The sequence below is a fragment of the Aphelocoma coerulescens genome, chromosome 10 (genome assembly GCF_041296385.1).
Source record: "Aphelocoma coerulescens isolate FSJ_1873_10779 chromosome 10, UR_Acoe_1.0, whole genome shotgun sequence".
Classification (NCBI taxonomy): Eukaryota; Metazoa; Chordata; class Aves; order Passeriformes; family Corvidae; genus Aphelocoma; species Aphelocoma coerulescens.
In genome coordinates, this window is record NC_091024.1 from 1306190 (window position 1) to 1323713 (window position 17524).

At 44.7% G+C, this 17524-nt stretch overlaps 1 protein-coding gene across 3 annotated transcripts in view; it reads left to right on the forward strand.

Moving 5' to 3' along the window:
• The first annotated feature begins 4644 nt into the window (after positions 1 to 4644).
• The window catches only part of LOC138116468 (tropomodulin-2), a 35119-nt gene continuing 22239 nt past the window's right edge, over positions 4645 to 17524 (forward strand). The window contains exons 1-3 of one of the 3 annotated variants that reach the window (XM_069025824.1): positions 4645 to 4709; positions 15002 to 15210; positions 16954 to 17110. In XM_069025824.1, the coding sequence (XP_068881925.1) occupies positions 15085 to 15210; positions 16954 to 17110 (283 nt within the window). In that variant the 5' untranslated portion in view covers positions 4645 to 4709; positions 15002 to 15084. Of the gene's footprint in view, positions 4710 to 5032; positions 5100 to 10984; positions 11252 to 15001; positions 15211 to 16953; positions 17111 to 17524 lie in introns of those variants that run through there. The other 2 variants (XM_069025823.1, XM_069025825.1) reach the window with 2 other exon arrangements.

A 17524-nucleotide genomic window follows, 5' to 3' on the forward strand; every position in this document is an offset into this window, starting at 1 on the left:
GGAATTCACACAGGATATAGAAAGGAAGGATATTGTCAGTAAAGTAGATGGTGACAAAAAGTGATGCCTGACCCTCTATCCCATATTTTTTTTTTCTTTTTTTATGAGAGTGGCCAAATTCAGATTGAAACAAATTATGAGTAAGGAAATCGTATTTCCTCCCGTGGCAGCAAAGAGGGACATGGTTCAGTCCTGGTTCTTTTGAGACACAACACTAACAGTTTGAGAACTTTATGTTCTGATGCAAAGGGTTAAGCACATTCCCATGAGCTTACACAGCCTTTGGTAGGAGGCCACGGGGGTAGCTACCTACACGTGTTTGGGAATTTTTCCCTTTCCTTGTGGATGGCTGCCCTGCGGCCAGCCCAGGGCCCGCCTGCCGAGGCGTGTCTGGAGCCAAGTTCAAGCACCAACCATCACTCGCAGCGCTCTCAGCCCCATCGGCAGGAGCCCACACTGTCTGACATGCTCTGCCCAGCATCCAGGACCACCCCTCACAGGGCTTTGTTTCTCAAGTAGATCATTAGGACAGTTTAGACATATCCCAAACGACACAATTTCCTGGAAACTGGCTGTACGGAAGAAAAAAGTGGTACGAGAAACATGCCCAGTGCATACTGGTCAGCTCCAAAAGGCCTTTGTCTGGCCCTGGACCTCAGACTCTTTGGATAAAGAGAGAAATTCAATGCTGAAGAAGTTGTCCTGCGGATCCATTCATTGAGAAGGAAGTGGAACAGAAAGGTCCTCACCATTAGCAGACCCTGTAACGAGAGGAGCACAGTATCTCTTGGCTCCTGCTCCCATCTGAGGAGAAAACCACTTTAAATGTGACAACGTAAAAAAGGTGGGGATTTGGCCAAAGTCTTCTCATTCTCATCCCAAAACAGAGGGCAGAGCTGGGGCAGGTGGAGGAGGAGCCCCATCTCTGTGCATGGAGCAGAGTCATGTTGCCTTTACTCCAGGGAAGTGTGAACCAACCTAAGGTGCTTCTGAGCAGGCTTCCTGGAGCAGAGCAGGGGTGCAGAGCTCTGTAAGGGGGCACAGAGGATGGTGAGGTGCTGGGGTCTGGCCCCAGGGTCAGCAGTGGTCGTCTTGTGTCCTGTGGGCAATCCCTTCCACCTTTCAGCCTTCAGCCTGTTCCTGTCCCCAGTGGCAGGCCTGCCAAGTGAGCCCCAGACTTCAAATAGCCATCTGTTCTGTGCCTCACTTTCCACGCCTGCAAAGTGAAAATTGTGGTTCAATTTGAGATCTACTGCTGCGAATTAACTGGTACAGATAAGATATTTATTATTAGTGTTACTACCATGGCAAATACAGCATCTAAATCTAAATCGATTTCTTCAGGATTTAGAGTGCTGAGGATGTAGAAGGGTTCACAGGAATCAAGTTTGAGTGAAATAACAGAGGACTTGACATTAGTGTTATTTAATGCATTACTGTACTTCGTCTTAGAAAACAGTCCAAGAAAATCCTATTATCTGTCAAAACAATGCAATTTAAAAAATTCCAGTCTACATATAGTTGGGGATTGACCAGCTGAAATGCTGCTGGCCAACATTTTAAGGCCTGAACCATCAAGGTCTTATGAACTGAGGCTGATTACATGGATTGGTTTTCTTTCAAGGCCATTTCAGAATTATCTCCCCAATTCAGTAATTTTACATGTGAGCAAGTGTCGAATTTTTTCTCTACCTTAGGTCTGAAATTTGCTGATCAGGCATTGAACCAGGGGGTTTTATTTACCGGTCACTGAATTTGATCAACAGCTGGTCTTTAAGGGAAGAGATCAAAACATGCACAACACAGTAATCAAGTCCAGATGTTGTCTAAAAGACAAGCTCCAGTTCTAGCAGGAATTAATTAAGCCAAGTCTTACAAGCTGTGTCATAAGGAAACCAGATAAAAACAACAGTCCTTCCGCTTTTTTTATTTAAAAAAATGCAACAACATTTTGAAACAACTGACCACATTTTGGCTACAAATAGCTCCATGAAATAAAACTTGCTTTTGGGTGCCCCAGTTAATGATTTACTGGTACAACCTGCTGGCAGTAAGCCCAGCTTAGACATGTTGAAAAAATGCCAAACCTCTACACTGCATTCACCATAGAGCCTCTGAAACAAACTGTCACTGGGTGTAGGGAAGGCTGAGCCAGGAAATACATTGTTTTGGGATCCACAGGACCCCAGCTCTCAAAGGCATCCTGCAGAGTGGAGTGAATTTTTTTCTAGAGTAGTTGTCCCCTTATATGTTGTATCCTTAGGGTGTTTACTCTGCCACTGTGCTTCTTTCAACAGGTCAAACACGTAAATAAAAATAAAATTAAAAGCCTAGATGGGCAAAATGTTATGCAAAGGTTCTGCCAGGGAAAAAAAAAGGACTGCTTGGGAGCCTTAGCCTGCCCTCTCAGATGTGCCTTCAGGGTGCTAGCCTGGGAAATCCCACACATGGGAAGTACGGTCAGTGCAGGTGGCCACAGACATTTGATGTAAATGTATCACAGCAGGCATAGCCCATAAATGGGATTGTGTGTAGCCCAGAGACGGGATATAGCTCAGATTCGTGAATTGAATACATTTGTGGTTTTATGTTGCAGTTTGGGAAGAATGGAAGATTATCCAGTACATCTGCATTTAATCTATTTACCATGTATGTTTTTGTCAGTATGTCTCATGAATACAGGTGACCTCCACCTTTTCTTAAACAGAGACGGATCACATTTCTAATTTTTCGATTGCAAATTCCACGCATGAGGCATAAAGAAGAAAGGAACATGAAACCACAGCCAAAGAAGAGCAGAATCCTGCCTTCAGCTGAACTCTACACTCCTTGCACAGGATAGTTACATTTTTAACAGAAAGTAATATGAAGCAAATTTGTATCAGATATAAGGCATGCAGATGGGAAAGTCAGCATGGGAGGATTTCTTTCCTTTCATATCAGCTGAGAAAGAGTTTCAATTTAATAAATACATTTTAAGGCGTGACCAGAAAATTGGAGTGAAAAAACTTGCAGGGGTTTATCAGAAAACAAACACCCAAAGCTAACTTTCACTCTGTGTAGATAGCATACATTTCCCTTTCCCAGTATTTGTAGAATTACGAGTGACTCATTCAAGCCCTGCTCCTACAGACCAAGATTAAATCCCAAAAGAGGGTTTAATTCATGTCAATAATTAAATCCACATTTCTGTCTCATGGCTGAATGAGACCTGTTTGCAGGGAAGCTTCAACCCCACCACCAAACCAACAAATTGCTCTTCAGCCTGAGCCACCAAGTTACAGAGCAAGAAGATTTCCAAGCAGTTTGGTTCAGCTTCCCTGATGCTTCTGGGACCGAACAAACAAAACCACAGATGCAAACCCTGTTTTCTTTGAATGCTTCAAGGCAGGGAAGGAAAGGGAAAGGCGGTGGAATAAATGGATCTGATTATTTTCCAGTTCTGTTGATCTGAAAACATTTTAGATGTTTGGCAAAAGAATTGTTAACTTAAGGCAGGATATCCCATTTTATAAGAAGTTTGAGGCAAGGAGGTTCCAAGCAGGTAACTGCAGCTTTGGAGCAGTGGCCAAACAGCCATGGTAGCCTGTCGCTGTTGTACCAAGAACAGCGAAGACGACACGTGCCCAGTTTCAGGGTAAGTGGCTAAAAGGCCCGTATGTAATTATAGAAATCAGTTTATATAGCTTTGTTCACAAGGGTGGCATGGCCCCATTGGTCACTTGACCATCCGCCTCTCAGGGTGATTGGCGGAGGCTCTGACACCCATTTCAAAATATCTTCTTCAGTGTACCAAAACAAGACCAGCATAACAAGTTTGCACCTGTGAGATAAAGCCTTGGTTTACAAAAACCTCAAACTGTTTCTCAGCTAGCTTGCATGAGAAAGAAAAACTTCACAGGATGCTGCAGCAGCTGGAAAATTCCTCTGCTCCTAGCTTTTTAGTACCCACAGTAACCCTTCAGCCCCTCGTAGTAGTCTGAGATTTCTGCTGTAAGTCTTGCTACAAAGGCCTGAGGTGTTTGGCAGGGTAAGGCGTTTCCTAGTTGTATTTTTTTTCCATAGGAAAATTCAACTTAGTGCAGCATCTGCTTCTTAACAAGGCAATGTCATCTTTTCCTGCCAACGTGAAATGAAACGTAAAGATGTTCCAATCATTGGAACAGCTTTTCTGCTGCTTGTGACTCATCACTTAGTGCTCAGAACCAAGGGCCTCTGTTCAACTAAATCACAGCACTCAGTGAAAGCATTCAGATAAATTAAATTGCAGGTATGCTTAATTACAAGGGGTGCACTCAAATAATAGTACATGTAATTTCAACCAGTGGTTAACCTTACTATGGAATAATGGAACAAATATAAATTGAATTGCCAACATTATTTAACAGAAGAAAGGAAAAACATCGAAATGGTCTCAGAGGCCAGCACTCTCCACTCCAGATTTGGCTCCCTGCGGTGACACATCTTAGTTCAGGGTGAGGGCCGGCAGGTTTCTGCTGCAGGACCTGTTTGGCTGGCTCAGCTTGCAGCGGGTGTTGAGAGGAGCAAACCATGTTCTTTGGGATCAGCTGCCGACACGTGTGCCCAGAGCTGACCAGCACGGCTGCCGAGGAGCCCGGGCAGCACATGCGAGGAGTGCGGGCAGAGCTGTGCGTGGGGCCGGGGCGGTGCACAAACCACGGCGCAGTCTGTTCTCATGAGCCACACAGGTGAGGGAAGGCTGGGGCTGCATCACGGCAAGCCAAGGGCGCCGGCAGCGTGCGGGTTAGGCGGGACCTCACCTGCCGGCTTGGGGCAGACAGAAGCAGAGGGGGCTGAGGGGCAGCGGCACCGGGCGGGTGGCGCGGCCGGGGGCGGGAGGGCCGCTGCTGTCGGACCGGTGCCGGTGCCGGTGCCGGTGCCCGCGGCGGCCGCTGGCGGCTGCCGGACTACGAGTCCCAGCGTGCCCGGCAGGGCCGGGGCCGCGCTGCGCAGCCGCCGCGCCGGGCACCCACCTGCAGCCGCCGGGCTCGGGGCGCGGAGGGGCGCGCAGGCGGCGCCGGGCTCGGGGCGCGGAGCGGCGCGCAGGCGGCGGCGGCCAGGCCCGGCCCCGCGGCGGGGTAAGGGGCGGCCGGGCCGGGCGGGACGCGGGGCAGCATCGCCCGGGGGGGCTCGGCGGGGCTGCGCGCACCGCGGGGCGGGCGGTGCGGGGGCGCGGCGGGTGCGGCGGAGCATCCCCGCGCGGGGCGCGGACGCGGGGCGGCCCCGATCCGACCGCAGCCGCGCCCCGGGGTCGCCGGCAGGGACCGTGCGGGGCTCGGCCGGGCGGCCCCGCCACGCCCGGGCTCGGCGGAGAGCGCAGCGCCCGCCCCGGCCCCTCCGCGGCTCGGACAAGCGAGTGCGTGCGCGTTTATTGCGGAGCGCTCGCACCCGCCGGGTCACGCGTGGGAGGACAGAAATTAGATGGGGCAGTCTAATCAAATACGAAAAGAAGGTGTTGGTGTCAATGAAGATGAGCTGCCCCTCCTTGGAGATCTCCTGCCTTTTGTATGTCACAGATAGGGCAGGACCTGCGGAGGGTGGTTCTGCTCCGCCGCCGGGCAGCGGGTCAGAACAAACGAACCTATGACAGGTTCAGGAACAGAACCGATTTAGGAAATTTAGGAACGTTTCCAAGGTCTTGAGGAGCGAAGTGTGCCCTCAAAACCTGCACATTGGCATTAGATGTGACATACTCTCTGTTCTGTCATCTTCTAATTAAAAATTTATCGGGGTGCCCTAATTCAAGGGGATTTGCTTTGATGGAAACTTTGGGGGAATTTCTTCTGCCAGAGTAAAAATCCACAGTTGATCAATGACGAACATGTAGAGATAACTGAGGACTATAAACATCAAAAAATAAATGACAACTGGTTAGATTAACATAACCATCCTGAGCTTAGCAGTGACATAAACTTCTGAAAAAAATTCTAACATCAATACTAATGAGACAAATTCAGAAATTTATCAATATCAAATATCAATTTAAAAATAATTGGAAGAAGTAATTATATTTTTATACCATGAATGATACATTGTGTAGATCTATGCTTTTGAGAGCGTTCAGTAGAGGAAATCTTCAGCAAGCTGAGTTGCCTATTTGTAGTAAATAGATGCAGTCTTTCAATTTCTTATCATATACAAGCTTTTCTTTAACTGATTATTCTCAGAAATTGTCCTAGAACAACTTCTGTTCTGCCCTTCGCTCTTGGAGAGAGGAACATGTCATGGGAAAGAAACACCTGGGACCAGCTGGCCTAGTACTGTCAGCATCACATCCTCTAATTCTTTGCAAGGGACACAGTTACTAGAAAACTGAACTCAAACTCGGGGGTGCACAGTGATGTCTCACTGAATTATACTGACAATATTGCAGTCCTTTCCATGCTGTTCTGCACTCATTTGCTGTCTAACAGCCTGCCTGCCTTTGTGCTGGTGCCTATGCCGTGCACATCTGAACTGTCCATAGTCCACTATGGATATATTTAACTCTTTACCACTGTGTAAGAAAAAGGAAGACAGTTATGTGACTTGTTTTAGTGACTTCACCAACCTAAATTCATAATGTGTCTTTTTCCCCATTTATCCAGCTTGGTTGTATGTCTGAACTTAGCCAGTAACCTCTCTCATCTTGATAATCTAAATAATTTTGTTCAAAATGGTGTGCTTTGCTCTCTCATCACATATGTTTTCCTCTTCCCCACATTATTATTATTTCCAGTATTTCACAACTTCTGGCAAGCAATGTTTATGCATTTCTGCTGTTAGTAATCTGTTCTACAGAGTTTTTTTGGTAGCATTCCTAATTATTGAGCCTACTACTTTGATGGCTTCCTGTGATTGAGAGTCCTTTTGACTGAGGCTGAGGTGGCTGTGCAGGTTCTTGCACTGAAAGGGCCCAGGTAGCATCCTGTAGCCACAGGTATTTGCATGTGGTGGGTTAAGAGTGGGGTGAATGCCTGTGTTCTGTTTACTGACCGCAGCAGACGAGTGTAGTGGTGGCTTCTGTTTAACAAAGGGGTTTGGCCATCCTTATTTGGTGCCACAGAAATCTGTAAACTTAGTTTTAAAATCCTTCTTTCAAAGAGCAGCTGGGACTGAGTGTCCAGCTGCTGTGCTAAAATAGGGAAATCTGAGAACAGTGATGACAAAAAACTAGCACTTGATTCGTTATCTGTTGGCAGCACAGGTGGAACAGTGCTCGAGTCGATGTTACCCAGTGTCCCTTTTTCCTATTGATGTTTCCAACATGTGGAAAACAAACACTGTTGTTGTTGTTTCCAGGGCTGGTCTGATCTATTTCGTTGTAAAAATAAAAAGTCAATTTCCAGGTAATTCCTTCTCCTGTTTGTTGTTTCAGCTGTGGGGATGTGCACATCATGCATGGTTTCTGGCTTTGGTTTACAGATGAAATGCAAAAAATGTTGGTAGTTATGACTGCTCCTTACATTGAAAGGAGAAAAAGCAGCTTAGGAAAGATGCAAAAAGAGGCTTATTTAGAAGGTGGTCATTATTAAGGATCTCGGTTCTGCAGTCATTAGTACATGCTTGTACCCGGCCTTTGGGTCTCTCTGCTGTGTTTTCACTTGGTGTGTGTTGTTCATTTAAAAGATCCACTCAAATGTACAAGATGTCCATGGAAGAAGGGACCCACAGCCAAAGGAAAAGCTGTCCAATGCTTGACACTGGGAAGATGGTTCAATTCCTTATCTTGCCACAGACTTCCCATTTGACCTCGAGCAAGGCATTTCTTTCTCCTGGCAGAGGGTCTCATGTGGCTGATGGTGTTTAGGGCTCCACAGCAGTTGGTTCCCTGTAGATGTGATCAGTCAAGGAGGATACCAGAACCTGGCCTTTGGCTTCCCAAGTTTGCCTCTGTGCAGAGCTGCAGGTCCTTCACACCCAGAGTGTGCTTTGCTGTGTGCTCACGGTAGATGTGCTGATCGCAGGGACTACAGCACAACACAAAAGCTGGGACCCTGAGCTGGGTGAAGACACCCTGTAAACATCACAGCTGTACCTGTAATGTGCATGATCTGTGTTCTCTGGAGGCCACAGAGCCATGGGCTGCTGTGTCACAGGACTGGGAGATGTCAGCTCTGGGACAGTGCTGACCAGGGGGTACAGCTCTTTACCTGTTCCCAGTAAGTCAGCACCTGTCTGCTGCAAACCTGCATTCTGGTAGTTATCAAAGGAGGTTAAAATATCATTGGTGCCCCACAGAAGATAATGAAGCCATTTTCTTCTACTTGCCATCAAATGGGCACTTATGGTCTCATCCAAGGGACCATCAGTCAGCCACCACCGGTACAGCCCAGCAGCAGGGCGTTTCTGTTCATGTCACAGTGAATCTTACAGATGACAAATCGTGGGTGGAGCTGCCACCTCATAGTCTATTTTGCCTGTATAAAAAGACTCTGTCCTCCAGGATTCTCAGCCATGCACTTCACACCGCCCTCAGTTTCAGACAGTGACTGTTATGTTTTTATCTTAGAGAAGCTAATTAACATTGCACAGATTTTCAAATCATCACTAAGTTCTATAAAGGGAAGAACCCTATCTTCCAGTTCTACAAGGTTACCAGTTGCAATGAGCAGAAAGATTGTTCCACTCTTTTATAACTAAGCTTTACCCCTCTAAAAGCAAGGGGAGTGGTCATCTGCAGGGGACACAACAGACAAACAGGTCTCTGGTCTTCTTTTCCATTCCCTATACTTGATGCATCACTGAAATCTCACACCACCATAAGCAATTCCACCAATGTCTGCGGGGCTTAGGTTTGTTCTGTCATCCTCTTCTTGGAGGTAGGAATTGAGCGATTTAAAGGTTGGGTTTTTAAAATAAGACTTAAATCATTATATGGTCACTGTATAATTAGTCATCATATGTTTGTCTGGAAACAATCCTAATGGTTATGATCTAAAAATATCATGATACCCAGAAACAAGCTATAAATTCGTAAGGCATTGTAAAGAAATACTTCCTTTCCAGGACTCTGTTTCATGTCTTGAATGCTTATGAGTAATACCACTAATGTTATTTTAGAAACAATTAGAAATTGGTCATTATGTAACATTATTCTGCATCAGTGGGAGAAGCGTCAATGTTTCATCTTTCTTGAATCACCAGGGAAAAATCTTTCATGTTATCTGAATCAGAGGGAGTACATCCCTTTATGTCTTCTATAAATAACAGTGCTTTCATATGGATAATTTTGCAATATACATGGTGGTTATTTTTTTATAAAGGGCAAGACCAAAGTCCCATTACAGTGAATTAATGTCTCACATTTTATTTGCATGGAACTTATCAATCTCCATTTAAGCAGCCAAGTGTGATGTAAACTACAGAGTGTCATAAACATTACCAAGGTTCAGAATGCCACAACCAATTAGGAAGCGGAGTTTCTCATCATTGGATGATTATCCTAAAATTTCAGGCCTAGTCTAATATTAGGACAACATAATTGTTAATTATTCACTGCTCTCTATACAGGACTAAACCAGTTGCTGGGAACAGAACATGACGTAACCCTACATTAGCTCTGGAGAAAAACAGCATTTTAGATATACAGGGATTTTGAGGATTCTTTGCTGCAGTATGACAAAGGATGGCAGCTGGCCTGGGAGTAGAAGAGTCTGGCCACACTGTGACTGTCCCAGAGCCAGCCCTGAGGCAGTGCCAAGTGCAGCTGAGCTCTCGCCCCTGCCAGCCCCAGAGACACCCTCTGAAGGACCCAGCTCCACAGGGCCTCAAACAGGTGATTTGCTCTGCTCCACAAAGTGACCATGCTGTGTATGAAAGGAAAAGGGTTAGAAAAGGTGACTAAATTGGAGCAGTTCAGTACTCCTTATGTTCTGAAGTTCTTCTGAAGTATTTTTGGGGAAACAGGCAGAATGTTGGGGATTCTAGAAGAGGAAATACTTTTCTACAGATCTCTCTTCCATTTTCTACCTATGTGAATCCCTTTGACATGTCTGCTGCATCTACATCAGGACCTGTAGCTAGTATTATTCTCATCACACACACACAAATCCCAGTTTCATAATGCTGTGTTCCTACCACACTTGTGTTCTGTGCTGGCCCTAATGCATTCCTTCTAACTTTTCTGGGATTTCCGAACCTCCCACTGCAAAACATGATCTCCAGTATACATCCCCCATATGTTCATGGTTAGAAAGTACATTGGTACATTTGTCTTGCCTTTTAAGTATAAAAATTAAAAAGGAACCTTATTTATATGTCAGACAATGGAGTATTTCTAATTTTTTTTTTTTTTAAGTTTGAGCTTTAACCAGCTCAGCCTTATTTTTCATAGCCATTCCCAGACAGCAGAGATGTTCCTTGTCTGGCACTGGATTCAGTGTGTTGGTGGGGGCACTCCCTTGCCTGGACAGCATGGGACAATCATTCTCCTTCTACTGAGCATCTGCTTGTGTTGCACAAATACGGCTCTTAATCATAATGGCCCCAATCCTATTTATTTGGTCCAGTATCAGTTTAACTTGGGATTAATTCCACCTGTTTTTTATTTTCATGTTTAGCTACATGAGTCTATTTAAAGAAAGGGAAGATTTTTTTTCCATATTTACGGATTGGTTTCACAACTGTTTTTCAAAACACAAATATCCACCACTGTGGATACAGAGAGAGTTTAAAATAGGTCATGCATCAGGGTTTCCTTTCTAAAGACCACTTTCCATTATTTGCAAAAATAAGAACAATTTCTCAAACCCAATTATAAAAAAACCTTTTTTCCCCAATAAGAATGCAAAGAGCTCTATTCGATTATTTCCTGTTTGTCACGTTTCTCTGTACTTCATAATGCACATTGCCATGCAGCTTCATTCTTAGCTTGTACAGACTATCAAACCTGGAAATTCACATCCTCTATTCTCATCTCTACAGCAGATGTTTCTCCAAGTGTGTATCTGTGTTTTAGACAGCAGGAGTGACCTGAGGTGCCTTTGGAGCTGCTGGTCCATAGGAGATTCTACAGTTCAGGTTGTCCCAACACTTCCTAAGGGATCCAAGTGAATGTGAGTGAGACCCCTGTGACATTCAACACTAATTCAGCAGAGGAGAGATTCACTCTCAGAAAGAAACATCTGTATCAGCAGTAGAAGATTACCCCAGTGTTATGGGATCAGCAGAAACCACAGCTTGGCTCCTCTAGAAAGCCCTTTCAGAAGTGTGTGAGCGTAACAAACACGGACTCGTGGAACATGGCAAGGTATAGAGGGGTTGTATCACAGCAGCTGTTAACCATGCAGAGCAATAATGATTTTATGCAGGCTGACTAATGACACCCTTTTTCTCTTTGAAAACATATTTTGAATCCTGATGTTGACAGGAATAGGCGAAAAGCTGCCCCAAATAAAACCGTATGTATTTCTTTCTTTAGAAGGAATCAGAAATACAAATATAGCAAGGGGTTCTTTGAAGCTCACTGTGAAACCTCTGAGCTCCACAAAGGTTTAAAAGTAGCATGTGGGTAGCAGAAATGCCTCTTACAGTTCTGCCCCATCCAGAACGAGCACAGATCTCACCTGTTGGGCTTTGCTGATTATCAGTGGGGGCTTAGGCCCATGAGAAACTAAGATGCTTCATACTGAAACTCAGTGGAGAAAAACAAATGAGATATGTGCTCCCCCATTCCTTAATCTCTTTCACTCTTCCCTGTAAGTTTGAAGGGAAACTTCATCCATGGTCCCTCATCCTGCTTCCCTCAGTGTAATGCAGTGTAACATTCAGGAGTGTGTTGCCTCTGTGGTTAGATTGGACATCTTCCTTCTGCTGTGTGACACCTGATCTGCTTTGATGTGCTCAAAATAACAGCAGCAGGGAGCTCTTGGCTAGGACTGCTTTTTTAACTAATTAAAGTTTTCATACAGTAATTACAACAAAGCAAATCCAGTGGATGTAGTGTGCAAGAAGTAAATAGTTGTGCACACTCAGGAAGGGCGCAGTAAGGAGCTGCACAGAAAGCATATGGCTCTGTTTACATACACAAAATTAACAGTATGAAACCCAATTAGGAAGGTGGAGATCGTAATCATCACATTAGACAGCGGTTTCCAGAGTGTGTGAATCCAGAGTTCAGCCCTTCCTTCCCAGACTGCCTGATGCTGAGCTGGTGGATTTCTCTCCCTTGGTTTCTGCCGTGGTGCCTCTGGTGAAAGGTCGACAGAGAGCACAAACCCAGGCCCTGAGCAATGGGCGTTCCAGCCCAGCCTGTGCAGCACAGGGAAAGCTCCAGAAAAGCTTTACTGCTTGCAGGCATTGTGGACAAAGACATTCCCTAAGCGGTGTCTTCTGCCTTTGTTCAGCCACAAAAGAGTAGGATTCTGTTGTGAAAGGGAAAATATCAAGGGAATTTTTGTTGCAAATGTGCACAGGCAAGAAAAGCACAATTTCAGACTCTTCCATGCATTATCAATGTAATAAAGCTTATTCAACACAGTACTTCATGCCATGAGAGAAGTTAGGCTGATACATCTGTAGTATCTGGGTTTACATTTCTCTTTGGGATATCCCTGCTGCACATGGCCAAACGCCTTCTCTTCTTAATAATTAAAAGTTACAATATTGAGAGCTGTCACCTGTTCAGTGTCTCCTGGCACATCTTCCCTTTATGGCTGAGCACTTGGGCAATCCACAAGGAAATGGGGAGTGTCTGGTGCACAGATCATACCCAGCAGTGCCTCCCCAGAAGCACCCGGGCTCAGCTTTGCAGACCTCACAGAAGCTCTCAGATCCATGGCCTTGCTGGTCCCAGTGAAACAATTCCTCTCTGTACTCCTGCAGTGCTGTACATCCGAGGGAGAGCTCCTGGGACCAGGTGTCCTGCACAACTGGACTGCTGACCCTCAGCCAGGGAAACTGTCTTGGACTCTTACGAGTTGCTTTTCCTACAATATTTAATTACCCTAACCTTGGGATTACATTTCTGCCTTTTCCAGGGATGTGATTAAACTCTTAATAAAATAACCATTTAAACTTAAATAGTTTTAAAAAGCTGTAATCCCCTCAAAGAAATTTTTTAGCTCAGTTAATGACTGCTAGCTGAAATGTTATATTTGTAATGAGTTTATCCAAAGGAACTTAGAGAAGGCACCTGATGCCTTAGTGCAGAGTGTTGTACTGCAGCTCAAATTTTACAGTTTAAACAAATGTACTTACCATTTTTAAATAAAATGCTTTCATCATTTAACAAGTAATTTTGATAAAAAATTGCATGGATTAAACACATATCAAACTCATGTTCTTAATGAACAAGTACGCAAGAACGTTAGCTCTTTTGTCCTGTTTTTGGCCAAAATATCCCCCACACTCATCACATATGATGGAATTTTGGTATTGTAAGAAAATTTCACACCAGCTGTAACTTTGTGAAACATCAGATGCTGACTACCTTCCTGAAACAAACTCACAATTTAAAGAATGGTTGAATTCTGTCATGATGTTTGGAATGGCTTGATGATGATGTGCCAGGAAAACAGCAGCAACAAACACAGCAGGAATAAGGAATAGAGTTTGTAGGAAAAATAATGATTTTTCTTGGACTAGGATGTTTAAGTGCTTCAGGTCAAGGCTTATGGAGCCTTGCAGTAGTCATAGAATTCCAGATATTTCAAATTTGTAAATCCACTGATTATTCACTTCCCTTTCTATAGGTTGCTGAATTCTAGTCTTTTTGATAAATAGAAAAATGAGATATGTTTTAATATTTAGCATTTAAACAGTGAAACTCCTAATATTTTCATTTTGATTTGGAATAAAAGAAAAAAAAAAATCAGGCTTCCAGCTCACATGACAAGCAACAGAACCCACATGGATTTTATCAGCTTATGGCAACTAAAGACCTGGCCAAAGGAAATTAGAGTTGGGGTTGATACATAAGTCAGTGGTAGGTGCCAGTTGGCTGTTTTCCATATCAACCATAACTCTGAAATTTGTGGCTGCAAAAACTCAGCTGTAAAACTGCACAGCTAACTTTGTAATTTGGAGCAGCTGGTGCTGCTGTGGGAAACTGGGCAGACTTGGGAGGGCCTGGAGCACACTGAAAGTCCCCAGCTAATGCTGTTTCTGATCAGAAGTTAATTCTCTTTCACTCCATCCCTTAACAGGCTGTTTCTGGTTCTAGAATTTGTTCTGGACAAGAAAAAAAAGAGCAAGTAAAGACAGAGAGTCCTTTGTCATATTGTCATGTGACAGATAACATGACAATGACTGTTGTGGTCATGCAAATGAGATCTTGTTGCTGGTCAGTTGGGATCATCTAACAAGGAATCATATTCAACTTTTAAAACAAAATGCGTTTGTGAAATACTAAGTCCATTTTTTTTCCATGACTGTTTGAACTTCTGCAGATCCCCCATGTAGCAGACTGAATCACAGATAATATTTTGAGCTATAACTAGCATATCCTCATTCCAGTTTTAGTGATAAGTGCTATCATTTGTATCCAAACACACTGAAGTAAGGCTAACAACCAGTGTACCTGAGAGATGCCTAGGTAACCAGAACATGCCATAAAGTCAGCCAAGATGGTGTGGGTTAGCTTTCAGCCACCAGCAAAGCTGGGATAAGATAGAATACCTCAAGGCATAACATTCTGGTTTTTGTTTGTCAGTGCTGGACTGTTGTCTGTGACTACCACTTTCCTTTGCTTTTGGCCAAAAGAGCAAGCAGATGCTGTTTCCAAGAAAATGAAATAAACCAGCTATAATTCTATGAAAGAGGAAAAGTTGCTAATATTTTCCTTCTCTGTGTCTCGAAGCCTCTGTTTGCTGCTGTCCCCAAGTACACTGAACCCGTCCTTGCTATTCCTTGGCTGCCCAGGACGTCCCAAACCCCCTGTGCTGTGCCAGGACATCTTGCTGCTTTGTTTTCATTAATAAGTGTCAATGTGACCCTCAGCACGTGGGTTTCCCAGGACTCTCAGCTAATGGAGATCCTCATAATGCTTTATTGTTGACAGTGAGCGAGGCTGCGAGGAGCTCAGTGCCCCTGAATGGTTGAGATCTTGAGCAGCAGCAGCAGTGGAGCAGTGCAGCAGGAGCCATGTCTCTGCCCTTCCGAAAAGAGCTGGAGAAGTACAAGAATATCAATGAAGATGAAATACTCAGCAAGCTCTCAGAGGATGAACTGAAACAGCTAGAGCATGTTCTCGATGACCTTGATCCTGAGGTTAGTGATGGTAATTCCAGTGCTCCTGTTAGGAATGCCACACACTGCAGCATTTTACAGTTGTGTTCTGTTACAGCAGAGACAGCATACCCCAGAGTATGAGCAGCTCAGCTACAGACATTTTGGTTGTATTCCTGCTGTGATGTGCTGCTTGCTTTTGTACAAGTCACTGTGCTCTTTGTCTATCCCATGCCTATTTAGACCTGAGCTTGTCTGCAATCTAAATCTTTACTCATGTTGGCACACTGCAACACAATGAGAAGCTTTTTATGGCTGCTATTTCTGAGCACAGCAATAAACAAACATAACCTATGTTTATGGAGATCAGGTCTTTTGAACTTCTGAAATCTGCTGACCATGTCATTCAGCACATATTTTTTTTTTGCTGAAGAGAACATATTTGGGCATGATTAAGAAAAATAGGCTTCGGCTTCACAACTGTCATTTTCTAGAGAGTAAGGATAAATTGGATGTTTGAAGACATTCTCACAAAGAATTTAAAGATCTCTGGTCTGAGAACCACTTGGTCCTACAATAACGAGGTTACAGTCACAAGCATGCTGGGAATTCTGACTGTACCTACCCCAAACCATTCAAACTGATGTAGGAATTTGCAAACTGGCAGGTAAACTGGCAGATAAAATCTGTTCAGTCTGGAGGCAAAATGAATTTGGAGAAACACAGTAGATTTACAGCTTCTAGTTCTACAGCAATTTGCCTGGAAATTAAGGGGGGGGCTTTGCTGTTCTCTCCCTCCATGTTGCCACTTGCCACACTATTGCCACTTCTACATTTTCTGGTATTTTCAAGTATCTGGCATCTCAAACGGAGACACAGAAAAACATTAAAAAACAACACCAACCAACCAAATAAATCAGGCCACAGTGCATTTGTAGTCATGCTACATATGTGCAGTGAATTTGGAGCACTCTGGGCACATTTGTGCATGGATAGGTAGAATGACTAGTGACTTGAGTTCACTGGATGTGCTCAGAATTCCCTGGGTATTTGCCATGGGTCAGATTTACTGTGCATGTTCCGGCCAGTGATGAAGAGTTTCTGAAGTACTCTGGGGCACCTTCAACACGTTGGCTTTACTGCACGTGCACTGCAAGGTCCACCTACCTGTATTCCTGTCTGGGATTCCTGGACTGAAGCGTGGGGGCCCCATGCATATCCCTCTGTTACAGGATGCAGATGAAATCACATGATCCCCCAGCTACGTGTTGAAAGTGGGAATTATCTGCTTGCTTCCTCATACCCTGAATAGCTGAAATCTACCTCATTCATCCACCAGTCTCTTTGGTGCATGCCATTCATTTCTGAAGTCTGAGAGACATCTTCTTTAGAATGAAAGGAATCTTTTTTAAATGAGAGAGACAAAAATGGTGAGGAAAAAGAGTAAAGGAATAGAAGGAAATGCACAGAAAATGTATCCTGGTCTATATACCTGGACTGCAAACTCTGGTTATAATATGTGTTACAAAGGACTCTGACTGTACTTAGTTGTTTGGTGCTGTGATTGTAAATGTGGTTAATACAAATATTAATGGGTAGTAAAAGAAGAACACTGAATGATATACTGGGTCTTGTGGTTACATTTGGGCAATGTGTGTCACTGCTGTCACTGAAGAGCATTATGCAAAGAATGATTTCACTTAAAAACCAACAACACTGAGATGAGATTTGGAGCACTGTGTGAAGCTGCCTCCTCTCCTTTCTGTGCCCCCCTCTCTCTCACAGAACGCCCTGCTTCCAGCGGGATTTCGGCAAAAGGACCAGACCACTAAACCTGCCACGGGCCCCTTCGACAGAGAGCGCCTGCTCTCCTACCTGGAGAAGCAAGCGCTGGAGCACAAGGACAGAGAAGACTTCGTGCCATTTACAGGGGAGAAGAAAGGTACTGTCCCTCCTCGTGTTGGCATTGGGTAATGGACTGCCTGGATGTGGGCATCCACTGCTCCTGGCCTTCTGTGGAATACACTGGGACACAAGAAGTGTTGGCATTGGGTAATGGACTGCCTGGATGTGGGCATCCACTGCTCCTGGCCTTCTGTGGAATACACTGGGACACAAGAAGTGAGGGCTCTTACAGTGCAGGGTGAGGCTCAGGACTCAGATGCAGAGCTGCTGGAGCAGAAGATGAAGGGCTGGTTTATCTGCTGCTGTGTGTGTCTCGCTGCTCTGCAGTCCCAGTGGCAGCTCCGTGGCCTGTTGAGGGGTACAGGAACTCAGGAGCACCAGCCCAGCAAAGGGCTCAGTCAGCAGCTCCCTGGCCAGTGCCTCTGGGTGCACTCAAGTGCAAAGGTGCCCT